At 47.8% G+C, this 17121-nt stretch overlaps 1 protein-coding gene across 1 annotated transcript in view; it reads left to right on the top strand.

Moving 5' to 3' along the window:
• Positions 1-1284: 1284 nt before the first annotated feature.
• The window catches only part of ALPK3 (alpha kinase 3), a 32898-nt gene continuing 17061 nt past the window's right edge, over positions 1285-17121 (top strand). Inside the window, 4 exon segments of the mRNA XM_071568386.1 lie at positions 1285-1317; positions 1319-1497; positions 11002-11040; positions 14236-14357. Coding sequence (XP_071424487.1) covers positions 1285-1317; positions 1319-1497; positions 11002-11040; positions 14236-14357 — 373 coding nt within the window.

Raw genomic sequence — 17121 nt, forward strand, 5'->3', positions numbered from 1 at the left:
AATACCTGTATGGGTGATACACACACTCTGCGTGTGTGTGTGTGCGTCTGTGTGTCTGTGTGTGTGTGTGTCTGTGTATCTGTGTGTGTCTCTGTCTCTGTCTGTGTACATGCCAATAACTATATGGATGATGCACACACTCTGTGTGTGTGTGCACACCCCAATGCCTGTATGGGTGATGCACACAGTGTATGTATGTGTCCCTGCACACCTCAATACCTGTATGGGTGATGCACACACTGTGAGTGTGTGTGTGTGTCCCTGCACACCCCAATACCTGTACAGGTGATGCACACACTGTGCACACACTGAACAATTTGCCATCATCTCTCCATTTCTACAGCAATCACTGCTGTGCAGCCGTGGGCAGGCAGCCGATCCACAATGAATCTGCTCCATCCATCATTCCAGGGCTGGAGGGATGTGGTGCCACCAGTGACATGCCTGCAGTGCATGATGCAGCAGCTTGACAGGCAAGAGGAAGGTAGAACAAGAATAAATCCAATTTCACTACTCATTATGTTTTCATTTGGTGTTAAATCACTGCTGGTAATAATTTGTGACATGTATCCAGTTTTTATAGCCCTCTTTTGTGCTGTCTTTTCCATGGAGACTATAAATACCATCGCAGACCTTCTCCTGGGCATCCTGGGATAAAGACCAGGCTGCAAAGATGTGAGACCCTGATGTGAGGACATGACTGCTGTGACCCCAGTGAGTGGTGCCACGGACCAGGGGGGGAGCCTTGTGCCTGAAAGAAATGGGAAGCTGTTGTAGCTGATCCCGAGAGATCACAGAGTCATGGAATATCCTGGGTCGTAAGGGACTTATGGGGATCATCAAGTCCAACTGCTGGTCCTGCACAGACACCCCAACAACCCCACTCTGCCCCCGAGAGTGTTGTCAAAATGGTGCTTGAGCTCTGGCAGCCTTGGTGCTGTGACCACTGCCCTGGGGAGCCTGTTCAGTGCCCGACCACCCTCTGGGGGAGGAACCTTTTCCCAATATCCAACCTAAATCTCCCCTAACACAGCTCCAGCTACTCCCTCGGGTCCTGTCACTTAGTCACCAGAGAGAAGAGACCTTTGAAATGTGAGAAATCCCCATAATCGAAGTGGGGGTTATTATAAAAAAAAGGTAATTTCGCACCCAAAAGATGAACTCGAGCTGGCAGCCATGGGAAGAGGAGGAGGACGGGCAGCCGGCCCGGGGAGGCCGGGCCGTGACCGCTGCGTCATGTCACCGACACCCCGACTGACAGCGGCATGTGCGGGGTGGCTATAAATGCCAGCGGTGACTGACAGGGCGGGCAGCGACGGCCGCGGGCAGGGGCAGCCGCAGTCCGGCCGCCGCCATGGGCTCGACCCGCCGGGCCCTCGCCGGGCTCTACGGGCGGGCATCGGGCCACGCCGACGGTGCGGAGGAGGCCGAGAGCGCGGCCTGGGCCTCGCGGCCGGACCGGCGGAGTTACCTGCTGGGCATCCGGCCCCAGAACAGGTGAGGGCGGCCGGCCGGGGGCAGGGGCTGCTGCCGTGGGTGCGGGTGACAGCGGGGATGGCGCTCGTGGCAGACACGCCGAGGGCGGGCGGCGGCCGCAGCGCGGGGGGCGGGCGGGCTGCCCGGAGGTGCGGCCGCAGCAGGGCAGGGTGGACGCTGCCCAGGCCGTGAAGCAACACCCGGCCCCAAACCGAGCTGGAAGTGGTGACCCACTGGGCCTGACCATCGCCAGGGGGGATTCACCCTATGGACCATTCACAAGGGGATAAAAACCCCCGATGGTTCGGGCTCTCCTGAGGATCTGGTGGGCCCCGGGCCAGTCCCTCACCTCTGTGGAAGGATCTGGGAGTGTCACGGTTGTTGCCTGGGCAGGGAGTGTTGGTGCCACACATCACCTATAGCTGGGTGGCTGTGTGGAGCCGTGGAATCATAGAATAGAATCATGGAATATCCACAGTTGGAAGGGACCCTCAAGGATCACTGAGTCCAGCTCCTGGCCCTGCACAGACACCCCAATAATCCCACCGAGTCCCTAAGAGTATTGTCCAAACAATCCTTGAGCTCTGGCAGCCTTGGAGCCACGACCACTGTCCTGGGGAGCCTTTTCAGTGCCTGACCAGCCCCTGGGGGAAGATCTTTTTTCCAATATCCAACCTAAACCTCCCCCAACAGGGCTCTAGCTGTTCCCTCTGGTCCTATCCCTGGTCACTAGAGAGCAGAGATTGATCAGTGCTGTTTCTCCACATCTCATGAGGAATTTGCAGACCCTGATGAGGTCTCAGTTGATGGCCGCCCTTTTAAATTCTGGTCAACATGAGAGTCTGACATTCCAGCTATACTCAGGGAACAGCACTGACCTTCCTGCCTTCATTGTAGTGAAGCCGCTCAACACCAGACACAGAGCGAGGGGCCACACGGCTGCCTTATCTTATTGCCAAAGAGGCATTTCTACAATGTAGATAGGGGCCAACAGCAATGAGAACAGCATTCCTGGGTCAGGAATGGCCTCAGGCAGAGGGTCTGGGGTAGGAATAAGGCTTTGTTAGCAGTGGAGAAGGTATGATAAACATGCTGTCAGCTGAGCCTGACTGAGGGTAGCACACAGGAAAATACAGGGCGATGTGCCAGTGGAGCTGAAGGTGTTGGTGATTGCGTGAGATGTTCAAAAAATGCCTTGAAATTGCTTTGAATTCACTGGGAATGCTCTTCAGTCTCTGAGCTCTCCAAACAAGTGTGCCTCTTCCCTGCTGATGGTTTATAAATAATCCATTTCCAGCGTGTCAAGCATTGATGCCTCAGAGAGTCAGACATTCATAAAAATAAACACAGGACCAAAAGAGATAAAAACGGGCTGCTTGGAAGTCAGGTGTTAAAACTGGGTAACGCCAAGGTGAAGTTGCCTAAATTCAGTTCCTTTGTGCTGGCATCGGGGGGTATGAGCTAATTGCAGTCTGGCTGCACACAGTGGCATCTGCAGCACCAACAAATGCCAATAAAGGGTCCACAACCTGCAGCCTTGGGAAAATCTCTGACTGAGCCCAGTGACTCCATTCTATGGATGACAGGCAGAGAGAGGATTTAATAAAGAAGATGTTGAGGTGTTTGTGTTGCCTATAGCCTGACTTTTATTCCCTCTGACTGTGCTCAAATTGCAGCTTTAATCAGTTTAACTGTAAAGGCGGGTTCATCCATTCTACAAGCAATGTCTCCAGTGTTCCCCAACCCCCCTGAGTTTTCCTTAGGGCTATGTAGTGCTCCTGGGCAGTGCACCTGGTGTCTGTTGTCTGGGTCAACTCTGTGCCTCTGGTGTGGTAAATCCAGCCTGTCTGCAAAGCTCTGAGCCCTGAACCTCTTGAACTTGTCAGGCTGGTGCTGCCATGGCTGCACCCCAATTTCCATCCATGGGAACCTAATCCTGGCAAAGGGACTCTGTGCTGCCACACTCCAATCTGTAGCACGTTCAATTTCCACAAATTGTCCAATCCTTTTTCCAACCCACTTATGTTCATAATTGTCAAAGCCTGTGGCAAAGCCATTTCATTTTGCCTGTTAACTCCACTGTCTGCCCCTTCTGTCATAAGAAGCAGTGAATAAATGTTCACCAAATAGCAAAACTGACCTTTCCCTGTCATGGCAACTTCCAGTTTCCCTGATGACTTAGGGAGGAAATGAAATTCTGTTTCCCTGTGGAGCCCTACAAGTGCTGAAGGCTTGAACCAGGATGTGTGGAAACTGTGCTGGTGTTGTCCAAGGTACAGGGTAAGGGCTTGAATGAAATGGGGCTCTTTGTCCTGTAATTAGATAATGGATTATAACAATTCTGGAAAGCAAGTGAGTGGAATGGTGCAGCAAGGAGACTTTCAGAAAGCAATTACGAGTTTAATTAAATCCAGGAACATCTGGAAAGCTTGCCTGGGAGAACTTGAAAAGCAAGATGAGCGACATGCTGAACGGCAGATAACATTAAGCAGTTCTCTTTAACACAGAACAGATTAAGCTTTGGTAGGTTTGGAGCAAACAAAGGCATGGGACAAGTGATGCAGACACAGAATTGTGGTGAGAGGCTGCTGTGGTAGTTAGAAAACAAAAATGGGTATTCTGCTTTGAGGAAAATGTAGGGTTTTTTTCAGACTTCTCTGTTGCTGTCTTGATATGTATTTAATAAAAGTATTTGCCTGCTCTTTTCAGCCATACTTAAAGCAGTAGAAAGTGTAGTGGCATGGTACAGGTACATGCAAACATCTTTAGGAAAAGAAACTGAGGTTGGGAATCCCTGGAATTGCTGCTTCTGGGGTGACTCATGAACATGTTCTGCAATCAGCTCTGGGACCCCAGCACAGGAAGGACATCGGCCCATTGGAACAAGTCCAGAGGAGGCCACAGAATGATCAGAGGAATGGAGCACCTCTGCTCTGAGGAAAGGCTGAGAAAATTGGGATTGTTCAGCCTGGAGAAGAGAAGCTTCAGGGTGACCTAATTGTGGCCTTCAGTAATGGAAGGGAGCCTGCAGGAAAGATGGAGAGAGAGCGTTTACAAGGGTCTGGAGGAACGGAACAAGGGGGTATAGCTTCCTACTGTCAGAGGGCAGGGTTAGATTGGATATAAGGATGAAATTCTTGGCTGTGAGGATTGGGCACAGGTTGCCCAGAGAAGCTGTGGCTGCCCCATCCCTGAAAGTGATGAAGGCCAGGTTGGACGGGGCTTGGAACAACCTGGTCTAGAAACCATAGCAGGGGGGTAGAATGAGATGAGCTTTAAGTTCCCTTCCAGCCCAAACCATTCTGGGATTCTATGCAGAAGGCAGTTTGGATGATCTTACTTGGTCTCCCTAATCTTATAGGAAGAAAGGGATGTTGTGTAAATTGAAGGATATGAATTTGGAAACCAGAACATGCTTTTTCTGGTTTTTAACTTGCTGAATATGCCAGAGGCAATGCTACAGGGGCCAAAAGAATGGAGGTGTTGAAAATTACTGTAGAGAGAATATCAACCTTTTATTAGACAGAGTATTCAGGGTATATATGGTTTGTACCCTCAGGAACTGGTGTTTATGAAGGATTTTCCCTGTGCTCAGACAGCTCAGTGTCAAGAGATCACTGGCTTTCCTTTGCTGGTCTTTTAACATATCTGATACTGGACAATGTGAGGAGCAGCTTATGGTCATGGTGGTTTGCCTTCTGCCCTGGCTGATGACAGGACTTTTTTATTTAGGGGTAGCTGTTTTGTTGGTTTGGTTTTTTTTAAACCCTCTTACATGTCTCAAAGCGCTTGACTATAATTATTTCACAGAGTGAGAGGAGGAGCTGTCAGTCCTGTCCAGGGTCTGCATTCATAGGCCACAGCTCCAACACATCTCTTTTCCAAGAACTAATGAGTCTGGAGAATGTCTTGTGCAGAGAGATGGAATTTTATATAAAATCTTTGCCTATGTCCCAGGCAAACTCCTCTGCTGGTGGCAATGTGCACCCCTGGCCTCGTGCAGGTGTCTGCTCCTCACTCTGGTTAGAGCATTGCCTCCTTACTTAAATATCTTTCTACTGTCAGAGCTGCATCATAAACAGATATTTATAGAGTGTAGTGACATTGCCTCTGATCTTTTCTTGGACGACTGTCCCTGTTCGGGGTGGCAGTTGAGCTCAGGAGACAGCCTTGCCACCTGGCTCTTCTGGCTGGAAACCATTCCCAATCTTGTCCCTCTTGCTTTGCACGTAATATCAAATGAAGGAGAAAGATCTGTTGCTATAATAAAGTGTGCTGGAAACTCAGGAGCGCTTGTTTCCTGAAAAGCATGTTTAGTTCAGAGGAGTTCCCTCTTCAGCAGCTGGGCACCTGTAACATCCTGTGTGACCTTGCTGTGGCAAGGAGTGGTGTAACTCTCTGGTAAGGTGCCAGCTGAGGCACCTGAGAGCATTCAGTCAGTTTGATTTGTGGGATGGAATTGTCCCAAACTCCAAAAGGAGGGACAGCCAGTACCCACTGGAGAGGCAAAAGTAAAGGCATCAATGATTCATCTCCAGACCCTGTGATCTGTAGGACAGAGGTATCTGTTTCACTTCGGTGTAATTATCTGCACAGTGGTGTCTGGTTTGAGTGGGTCTCCTTGGCAATGGATAACAACACTGAATAAGCATCCCAAACAATCCCAAAGTGGGATTGTCTTTCTAAAGCCTCCTGTCCATGTATCTGTACCCCCTAGAAAACCAAGCAGAGCTGAGTGTGTAAGTGATAACTAAGGCTGGAGGAGCTGGAGCTGGCCAAACAGTGCCCTTCAGGGTCACTGTTAAAATTCAGAGTATATCACATGTTACAGCTTTTCTCTTCTTTGGAAACCTCATAAATGTAGATCTTCCCCAGGTCAGAGATCCCATCTTATTGTACGGAGGGGAGAGTGTGGTCCTGTCCAAACAAGGCACCTCCTGTGCCACAGCAGATGCAGTTCTCAGGAGATGAAATTAAAACCTTCTCTATCCTTGCTCTGTTTCAATGAGGGGAGGAGGATGTGGGGTGAATGCAGCTGTTATCTCACAGACTCAGTCTTGCATTTCACAGAATCGCTTCTGGTCCAAGAAGAGGAAGGTGGAAGGGCTGTTACAGACAATTTTATTTTCACTTTTCATCTTTTCTGTGCACAGTGAGCTGCCAGGAGGATGTCACCTTTCCTGGGCAACTCATTGTCCAGTATTTGCTTTGCTTTCTTTTGTCATTTCTCATTCCTTTGTGTCTTTCTAAGTTTAATTTGGGCCATAAAGGCAGCAATAATTCAGAGTTAAAATGAACAGATCTGAGCCATCTTCAGAGCATTGCAGAGGCTGATACAGGAATGTGCAACTTTATTTATTGTTTTCCACCTTCTCTGTTAATGAAATCTAGCTCTGGATTATTACATGGAAGTCCATGTTCATCTCAGCACAAAGTAAATTACCTGCAGAAAAAAAAGCCATATTTCTGCTGCTCTGACATTGATTCGGTCTGTGACCTTGACAAGCAAAAGCTCAATACGTCCATTTTCCAGTCTGTGAAATAACAATGTGTCTTGTACAGCAACACAGCCCTCCCAGCTGCTTTATCGGGGCCTGCTGATAGCTGCTGCCATGGTGTATGAACACCAGCACACTTGTTCTGTGTGTGCATGGAGTGCTTGATAAGGAGTGGGAGACATGGCAGGAAAGCAGCCCTAAGCATAACCATATGGACATAAAAGCCTCATTACTGGCTTTTAAATGTTGAAAAGGGTTTGCTGCCGACAGCTGAGGCGGTATTCAGGGTGGCTTGTATTTGTCTCAAGTAGTATTAACCTTGGAGGCAGACAAGTTCATAGGAAACCTTATACTTGGAAGTTTGTATGTGCAAAACATGCCAAATAATGTCACGGGTCAGAGAGTCAGCAAGGGGATTGCCAGGGCTGTCCCTCTGTCCGACTCCCAGGATGGACAGGCTGCCCTGCTCTCCGTGGACTTCCCGAGGAGGTTTTGTGCAATGCTGGTCCCGTCAAAACATAACTCAGAGGTCTCAGCTTTGCTGTCATGGACTCGTTTTGCTGTTTCCCTCCTGCACTGGACAGATTGTGTGACTCAATTTTTGTGCTGTGGAAAAACACAGAAAAATATTGATGACTACTGCAGCTCAAGCAGCTTGAGTCCAGGTGCTTGTCCATATGAGGATGGAGCCTCTGTTAAGCTTATTTCAGGGTCTTCTGAGCTCTTGTTGACTTCTATATGAGGAGTGAGCTGGAAGGAGAAGGATTTCTTTATCTCAGGGAGAAGAAATACTGAAAGAGGGTAATTTCATGGAGTGATAGCATGAGAAGGTTAGGAAAGGTGCCAGATTGAAAATGTATGTTTCTCAAGCCATTAGCTTTTCAGTGCCAGTGGGGTGATGTACCAGCCCAGGCCATCAACTTGTGTGGTTAAAAAAAGTGAGTGGTGTTGACAGTTCTGCCTCCTGCCCTTGCAAGACTGAAATTTGGCAAGTGCATGAAAACGGGAAAGGCTGTCTTCACTTCCAAGGAAAATTATGAGTAGTTGAAGGGCTAAAACATTTAAGAGGATGACAAATGGACAAAGGAGTTCGAAAGCATCTGATAAAACAGAATTTAAAGAAGAATTGAGATTAGTAGAAGGTACGTGGTAGAGGGGTATAATTCTGTGTCCAGTTGTTAATTAACAAACCTATATTTTCAGAACTAGCTTATGAAAAGCTGAGCTTCACTTCATTGATGTGGAGTGCCTGAGGAGTCCTCCTCCCACTGATGCTGGACATGTCTGGAGCAGACCTCTTTGAACTCCACTTCTCCAAGAGAAAGAAACCTTATACTTGAGACTGATTCACCACTTTAGATGTGTTCCTCAGGATAACATAAGTGTTTGCATTCATCCAGTAACCGTAATGGCCCTGAGCTTGCTCGAGGGAGACACATCCACTGCTGATGCTGCATTTCCTTCGCAGAGCCCTGTGCTGTTTGTGCTAATAAGTCCCTGGGGAGCCCACGGCACAGACAGCCCAGTCCCAGCGAGGATCAGACCAGGCACACTGGGATTTCCAGGTGGCTGGGCTGGGTTCAGAGTCTGATGCACGTATCTACATGGATATGCTGGAACATAATTGAAGTGAAGCACCAGCTGCCTGCAGGCAGGGCTGTGCTGGCTGCAGCATCCACAGTTTGATCTTCCTCTCTCGGGGTTTAAATCTCTAGTCTGAAAAGCAAATTTAGCATATTGAGGTTAAACTTCAGTTAATACGTCATGGCCTTTTTCTTCTGATAATATCAAAGCTCCTCAAGAGACCCTCAGTCCAACATTCAGCATCGTCTCAGGATGTGCAGTGAATAAAACCCACGCTGTCTTAATGCTGAGTATTGAGAAGAAAAGCACTGTCAATGCTCAGTGTTTGATCACATGCATGAGCACAAGGGGTTCATGGCACAGACGCCCTTCCTTCTGACTCCTGCTATTTTCTTTACATCCAAGCCAAGGCACGTCCCCATTAGTCTTATGCAAGAAATCATGATTGCAACCACAGTTCTGCCTACACTAGTGCTCTCCAGCAAGGACTTTGGGATGTTCCCTCGACAGTTGTCCAGGCCCTTAGCATTCCTGGAGGGTGAACAGTTGAAAAGTTGGTGGTTGAGACAGTCTGAGCCCATTAGTTGTGCTTGCAGCCAGCCAGAGCTGCCTGGGGGCAGCCCAGAGCACAGGGGTGCATCCGCCCATGGGATCACCTGGGGTGATTGTGTTTGGGAGGAGCATGGGGAGGATGAAGCTGGATCCCTCGGAGGTCAGGACATGGTGAGAGCAGCAGGAGGTACAATCTGAGCTCTGAGAATGTCTATGAGTGAAGAGGGCAAGGTGAGGTGGTGGTCAGTAAAGCAGGTAATGCAAAGGTGTGTCTGGCAGTGCCAGAAAGGACATGGAGCTCACAGGGATGTTGCAGGTGGTTGAGCTCAGCCGGACAAAGTTCCACTGTCTGGCTTCTCCCATGGACCAGCACAGCTCATGAAAGATGGATTGTGTGAGTGATCCTCAGCCTGCTATGGTTAATGTTTGATTTTCCCAGCTAGATAATGCCCAACCTCTGGCATCCTCTGGCTTCATGAACAGCAATTGGCACTGGGAAGGGGTCGAGGCTGTGTGGCTGTGGGTGGAGAGAATGAAGCCACTGCTAAAAGGCCAAGTGCCACCCGTGTTTTTTTGTGTTAAAGCTGCTCCTGTGTGGCTGTCTGAAACTTCTGCTGTCTATGCTCTCCTGAAGGAGAGGAGTCAGTGAGCCCTTCAGCATTTTTTCCCAGTGTGATGATTTGTGTCAGGCCTTCAAGCTGAACTACTTTTTTCTTATATTTGCTCAGAGGTTACACCTCCACAGGTGGAATGTACAGTTGTCAGGAGCACTTTTCAGAGTCTCTCTGTTGTCATTTTTAGGGCAAGACTTGGAGTCCTGCTGACTTCCACATGACCGGGACTCACACATTTGGGTAGGAGACCTGAAGAGGTGCACCTTCAGGTGCACCTTCAGGTGGTCCTTCCTGCTGTCTTCTGTAGCACCTTCACAGAGCACTGAAGTTTGGTGATTCACTGGTCTTCAGAGCAGAAGCTGAAAAGTTTCAATCTGTCTGCATGGACAGATGTGGAAGTCTGGCATTCGACATCCCAAAGGGGATATCTGTGCTGTAGTCACTACTGAAGCTACAGGGTGAAATTGTTCCATAGGCACAACTGTGTATCTCAGTGGAATGAAATCCCTGAGTTTACAAGCTGCTGACTTCCCAGTCCCTGTTTAGTTTTAGACTTTTGATTACTACTCGAGTAAGCTCAGCTTGAAGACATGCCTTTGGGAGAGCTGGTGACCACTGGTAAGTAGTTTATCCGGGTGTCCCTTGTGCAGGACTTGGGTGTTTGATTTTGTTCACAGAATTGGTTAATGTTACAACATTCTCCTGCAAAGAAAGCAAAACCTGTAGATTCTTGTAAAGTCTACTTCTGTTATTTTATTTTAATGTTTTGCCAGACCTTAGTGCTTTGGTTGACAGGCTGGAAATCTGTGTGTAGTGACCAGGAAGCTTTCAGCTTCTCCCAGGAGCTGTCCTTGGAGGCACAGAGGGCACCCAGCTCAGGCCACCTGCTTGCCAGCAGAGAAGGGAGGTCCCGGTCTGAGCTCCCGCCTGGCGTTTAATCGGACACCTCCCAGGGGGGAGTTGCCTGCTTTGAGCACAGTGCTGCCCATGGTGCATGGAAGGCTCAAGGTGCTGCTTCTCAGAAACCTACTTGTATAAATGTCCTGTCACTGGTTCTCTGCAGTTAACGACCCTTTCATTTTCACAGCCTTTGATTTCAATTGACAATGTGGCTTGCTCTTCCTGGCAGGCAGCCTAAGGCAGCTGTACCTTCTTTTAATAGGAACTCTGACCTCTGCAAAACGACTCATCATTAATACGTCTCTGTAACGGTTTGTTTATTTCAGCTCCTTTCCATGCTTCTCTCTCTAATGGTTTTTATGCTGTTTTTTGCTTAGCTTATCAAGCAGCAGATTCTGTCCCTCCAGTTTAGGAAGGTAAAACTGCGTTGCATTAAACTGTTCTGACCAAGCACTTTTCTGAATCTGCCTGCACACGATTAACCTGAAGTGCTTTGGTACTAATTAATTAATCAGTCAAGAGCCCTGAAGTGATCTAACAGCCTCATTCTGCATGATTGGATCCCTAATACTTTCTTGAACTGCAGACAGAAAAGTGAATGTTCGTTGTAATTCCTGTATTAAGGTGCAAGAAATATTCTTCTTTTTTAGCCAAAGGTTGGGTGTTCAGCTACTTCTTGATAATTAAAGTGAGACTTCCATACAGAAACATTAAAAATTGGATGTGCCTGCCCTGAGACTTTCAGGGAAGAGATTTTCTTCCTCCTCAGACATTGTTGTGAGGATCCTCATTCACTTGGACTCTGCCCCAAAATGCGCTTGTACAGCTGTACTTTGCCTTTGGCAAAAGAACACATTTGGAAATCAGTTGGCATTGCTGGTTTGCTGCAAAGGCAGGTAGAGGAATGACCATGGAGGGCAAGGCCTCTCCACAACACCCCCATAGCTGTGGGATTGCTAACCAAAAAGTCAGAAACTAAGAAAATCATGATGAAGAGGAATACACTTCTCAAATCTCCTTTTCCAGCAGGCTTTTGTATGGAAATCCCTCTTTAATGTGAAAAGGCTACTGAATTGCCAGGGTGCCTTCCTAGGCTCCAGGGCTTTTTCTGCCCCAAGGATGCAGCTCCAGGAGGGCCCAGAGGAAAAGCGGCTGGTGCTTTGTGTCGAATTCATGGAATACTCTGAATTACTAGTTTAGAAAGCAATTTGAATTGGACAAGCCTCCTTTGCAGCTGGAGTGAGTCAGCTGAGAGCCCCACAGTGCCCAGGCTCCAAACCCCCTGTGACCAACACAATGGTTTCTTTGAAAGACTCAATAGACGTTCCAGGCTTCCTGCCAAGAGTCACTGGGTAAGTCTCTGATTCATCTGCTGAGCCTGTGGAGCCCGCAGCTCCTGACCACGCTGCTTTCCTAAACCATTCAGTAGCCTTTGCTGTATTTCACTTGGTTGTGGGGTTTGCACTGAGTGGACCAGACTTATTCCTGGTGCTGCCTGCTGGTGCCGGTGGCGTGGTGCTGGGATTAAACTGGGTCCCGAGTGTCACTGTGTGTGTGTGCATCACTTGATTTTTAAGATGCTGATGCAGTTGCTCTCCTGCTGGAGTATGAAATGTTCATTCATGCTTGGAAGTTCCTTTATGTGGATCTAAAAGGCATTTACTGGTATGGGGCTGGGGATGTGTATTTTGAAGGGAGCATCAAAACCCTACCAGTAACTGCCTTGGTACTGGATTGTTTGCCTTGCTCCGTGGAAATGGGCATTTTTTCTCATGGTGTTGGAGTTTGGAAAGGTTTCTCTGGTTTGAAACAGTTTGTGATTCCCACAGCCCTTTCCTGGCCCCACAGTTGTGTGAAGAGTTGCTTGCCAGGACCAGCGTCCTGTGGACCAGTGATTTTCACAGAAAAGAGTCTGAGCTGTGGAATTTGGTTTTTTACCCCGTACCGCAAATATGTTTGGATACAGACAGTGCTTATAACCCTCATTCAGTAGATGAGTCAGGTTTGCAACAGCTCAAACTTCCCCTGTCCCGACCCTTATCCAGCACAAGGTTTCTGGGGAGACTTCCACTGCATCCCAGGTGTTTGTTTCTCAGAGATTCCTCCCCCTATCTCTTACAAAACCATTCTAGCAAGAAGCCAGAGTGAAAATCATGACACTGCACCCTCCAGGTAAGTTTTCAGGATGAATGGAAAAGGTAGTTGCTGTGGCTGAAGCTTTCCTGACACCTTCAGCCATGTCTGCTTAGTCCCTGTCACCTTAGCACCTGCCCTTGCTGGTTCACACTAAATATGGGGTTTTCTGGTTTTTCCTCAACAAGTTTGCTTCCTTAGCAGATAGAGCACGAGTAGCAGCAGCACCAGCATCCTGCCTGCAAGCCAAGGGCTACTTGTGAGGCTGGGGTTCTCCTGGTGGAGCCCCCACCATGTGCTCTGAGCCCTTCTGCTCATGGTAGAGCTGTGTCAGGAGCGGTTTGGGGGGTTTGTTCCACCCCTTTCATGTCTAGAAGCTGATCACTTGTTGAAGGAATGTCTTTCACTGCTGAAAATGATATAAATAGAGCTGTCAGTTACCAGTTCTCTTGCAATATTGGCTGCTTCTGCCAAGATCCTTGCACTTGAGACCATGGGGTCCCCTCTCCTACTGTAAACATGTAGTGTTTTAATTGCAGAGGGAAAAACAAAATAAGAAGGTCTTCACTTCTAAGAGCCTCAGGGCATTATCTGAATGAAGAACCAATTTGGATTTAAATAATTTCCCTTTATTTAAAAAAGCCCAGATCTTCTGGGACCTCCCTCAGTGATGCTTCAGCAGGGTTGGCAGTGCTGGATGAACATGGTGATGTATCGCTCTCATTGAACAGTGCTGAAGCACCTGGGCAGTCCAGGGTCCACTTTGAAGCTTCACAGTTTGCACTGTTTGGATAGTTCTGGCTATTTGGGTGTCCCAGCCTGAACTGTGAGGTCAGTGCCTGAACTCAAGGAATAGGGAGTGTGAGTCCTACCTGCAGTAGCGAGGTGTTAATCAGGGAATGAATATCAGCTTCCCGGCTAATTCCTGCACTCATAAAGCTGCCAGCCAGGCTCAGGTCTCCCTCAGTCAGCTGTCCTACAGCAGGCAGCTTTTCTTAATTCTCAGAGGGCTGCTGTGTTCAGGAGATGTGTTCAGTTCTCACATGGCCTGAAAGGACATAGGAATTTTTCAGAAATAAAGAAAAATCCTAATGAACAGAACAACACTTGAAACACTGGAGGTTCAGAACTGGAAATGACTTTGTTAGGTCTGGCTCTGACCCTGCTGACTGGCCGAAGAGGTGTTTTAGTGAAATCAAGAACTAAAATGGTTCTTGACATTCATTGTCCCAAAAACCTTAAGGGCTAAGACAAAAGAGAATGTCTTCCAAATGACACTTTAAATTGCCCGTCATCTTAGGAGGGAGAAATCAGTCAAATGCCCTGACACTGGACTGGGCTTGTGAGCAAGTGTAGGGATGATGGGAGGAAAGAGAGCACATACAACAAGAACACAGGCTGTTGAGGTGAGACAGAAAGTGGACCCTTTGATTTTTCTGGTGCTTTGATCTCTAAGAAATGCTTCTTGAATCTTCCAGGAGCACCTTCTGCGCAATCATTTCTCAGCTGACGGAGGAAACACAACCACTATTTGAAACCACTATCAAATCCCGTTCTGTGTCCGAGGACTCTGATGCTAAATTCACGTGCATAGTGACAGGTAACAGTGTCTTCAGTGAATAACCTGGTCCTCACCTGCTGGACTTGTGCTAGTTAAACTCTGCAGCAAGTGATAACAAGGATAACAAGCCCACTGTTGTCAGACTGCCAAGTAGAGAATCGGCAATTGCATGACGATTTTAGCTTTCATTTAAGGGAGGGGGGAAACACCCAAGAGTGTAAAGAGGCAAAGACATAAGCTAACATCTCAAACAAGGCAAATGAAAGGCCAGAAGATGGAATATGCTGGTTTACTGCTTGAACCAACTACATTTTGTGGTCCTAATCTCTGCTGCTTCTCTAATCCTGGACACCATAACTCAGGAATGTGCAGTTTTGAAGACTAAGGCTATTGTACTGGAGCCAACTCTGTCTGTTTTTGCTGACTGTAGATGATTAGAGCGTTTGTATCAGCAGTGAACTTCTGGGTCTGTCGACATCTGAAACAGAAGATCATCTCTGCACAATGAGCTAAAATCTCCCTTTGGGCAGCAAGGGGTTAAGCCAAAAAGAGGAGGTGGAGGGAGAGACTGAAAAAGAGGGCTGGTGCTACTTCATTGAGTTGATGTGCCCTGGCAGTGTGTTGGTGTAGAGGCAAGTGGCTCCTTCAACTCCTCCACTGATGAGATTTTGTTCTTTAAGTATTGACACTCTAAAACCTCTGCTCTCTGTGGTATGTACCTGTTAACAACTCTGTGATCCTGACCTCACTCATGTTAATTATTCTGATGCCTTACTCAGTGAGAGACATTAAACAAGTTTGTAAATTTTAGAAGGAGAGTATCTCCAGTGAGCCTCTTTGGCACAAGGACCAAGGTTTTCCTAAGAAAATCTAGTTTGCCATTAGAAACATGCTGGAAATAAGCTGAGCACCAGGAAGCACAGCCTGAGGCCTCTGGGAGTTGCAGGCATTGAATTCTTGGCTTTTCTCACATGGATTCTCTTGTTCTGCAGGTCTGACTCTATGAACTTAGGGGGTACAACCGATATACTGATGTTATTGAGGTTTAACTTCAGCAGACCCCTTCTTGATGCTTCTGGAGTCAAAGTGGGCTGCTAGGGACATGCCTCCAAACCATGCTGTTTGGGGATTCATTAGAAGGGCTCTTCCCAATTTAAGTTCTCTGAAAGCAGGAGCTTGACATATTGTGCAATACCATGGAGCTCACCTTTCTGTAAGTGTCAGAGGTGAGAAAATGCTTAGAATATGTTGGAAAATCCAGAGTAAGACCCCTGGCTTCTCTGAGTTTCTTAAATCTCCACTAGCTGCACTTTAAGGTTGACAGGTTGCTCTAATGAGCTCCATCTCTTCCTGGTCTCTTGCACCAGGTGAAAAACTTGACCTGATACTGGCCTTATTTTCTGTCCAAGTGAAGGAAGTTGTCAATGAGTCTCTTCAGCTTGTATTGTGATATTTCTGTGCTTGGTAAACTTGGTTGGTGGATGTCTTTATGCACTTAAATTTATAAACCTACAAAATCAGGTATTTTCATGGAAATGTTCTTAGAATCAGCCTTGATCACCTGTAGCATCACCTGCATGTGCTCCTCTGGACTGCTTTAGGAGCTCCAGATCTCTTTGGGAGAGACGGCAGGAGGTGGGAAGCATACTCTGACTGCAGAGTCTGGTCAGTAGTTCAGGTAGCTCAGCCTACCATGACATTTATGTTCAAATGGGAGACATTACTGGGAGAAAGGAAGTGGCAGTGGCATCCCTGGCCAGTGACCAGAGTGGAACCAGTTTGGTCCCAAGGCTGTGGCTGCAGTCCAGGAACACTTTGGTGTGGCAAAGGGCAGACAGTCAGCTGCTCCTGTTTTGACGCTCAAGACATAAATACGGATATGTGACCTACAAGAACATCTTAAAATTTTTTGCTGCTTCTTAACCAATAATGAGCGTTACAGGGCAGGCCCGCATCAGGGAATACTTGGACTAGAACTGGGCATGTCCTAGAAAGGCAGAATGTGCTGAGTAGTGCAGGCAGCAAAAAAGCAGGTCAGGCAGAGGCAGGTTCCTGATGCTCTCAGGAGGTGGCACAAACCCTCCTTTCCTCCTGTTGCCTAGTTCTGCCTGCTGCCAGTGTCCCTACTGCATCTGATTTGATTGTTTTGGGTCAAATCCTGCATCAGTTATGACATGTTTTCTTTTTTTAGACGAAATTAGTTCATCCTTTGTTCTCTGAGAGATGTGAAAAAGGGAACATTTTCATTTATTGTCCAGCTTTACCCCGTGTTTCTGCACCAAATGTTTTCCTTGGTGGGTCTGTCTGGACTTTGGGATATCAAGGGTCACCACAGATCCTTCCCAGTGAGCGAATATTGTGCTTCTGTCTTCAGAGTGACCCTTGGTGGAGATACAAGGATGTTCCAGCTTCTCAGTCATTTCCATGTAGCATTGGCTGAGAAGAGAAGAAGTTGGCTGATGAAATGGGGGGCTTGGATGAAGGTGCCTCAGCCTGTGGCTGTTTGTTAGGGAATGAGTCCAGCCAGGAGAGGTGATGGCTGGATCTAGCCAAGACCATTGTATGTCAGCACCAGACCACTGTTGTAAAGCTGCCTCCTCGGTCCATTTTCAGCCCTCATTAGGCAGGCTTAACCCCTCTGACCTGGCTTCCCAAATCATCAGCTCAGGAGCATAATCCCATCACTGCCTCCATGGTTTTATCGCAGAGTAGAGAGGGGAAAGGGCTCTGCCAATGGCCTGGGGCTGAGAACTGGGAGGTAAAGTGTGTAGCTGGTCACAAGCTTAGTGAATGAGGATTTTAA

Source organism: Pithys albifrons, chromosome 13, assembly GCF_047495875.1.
Source record: "Pithys albifrons albifrons isolate INPA30051 chromosome 13, PitAlb_v1, whole genome shotgun sequence".
Lineage (NCBI taxonomy): Eukaryota > Metazoa > Chordata > Aves > Passeriformes > Thamnophilidae > Pithys > Pithys albifrons.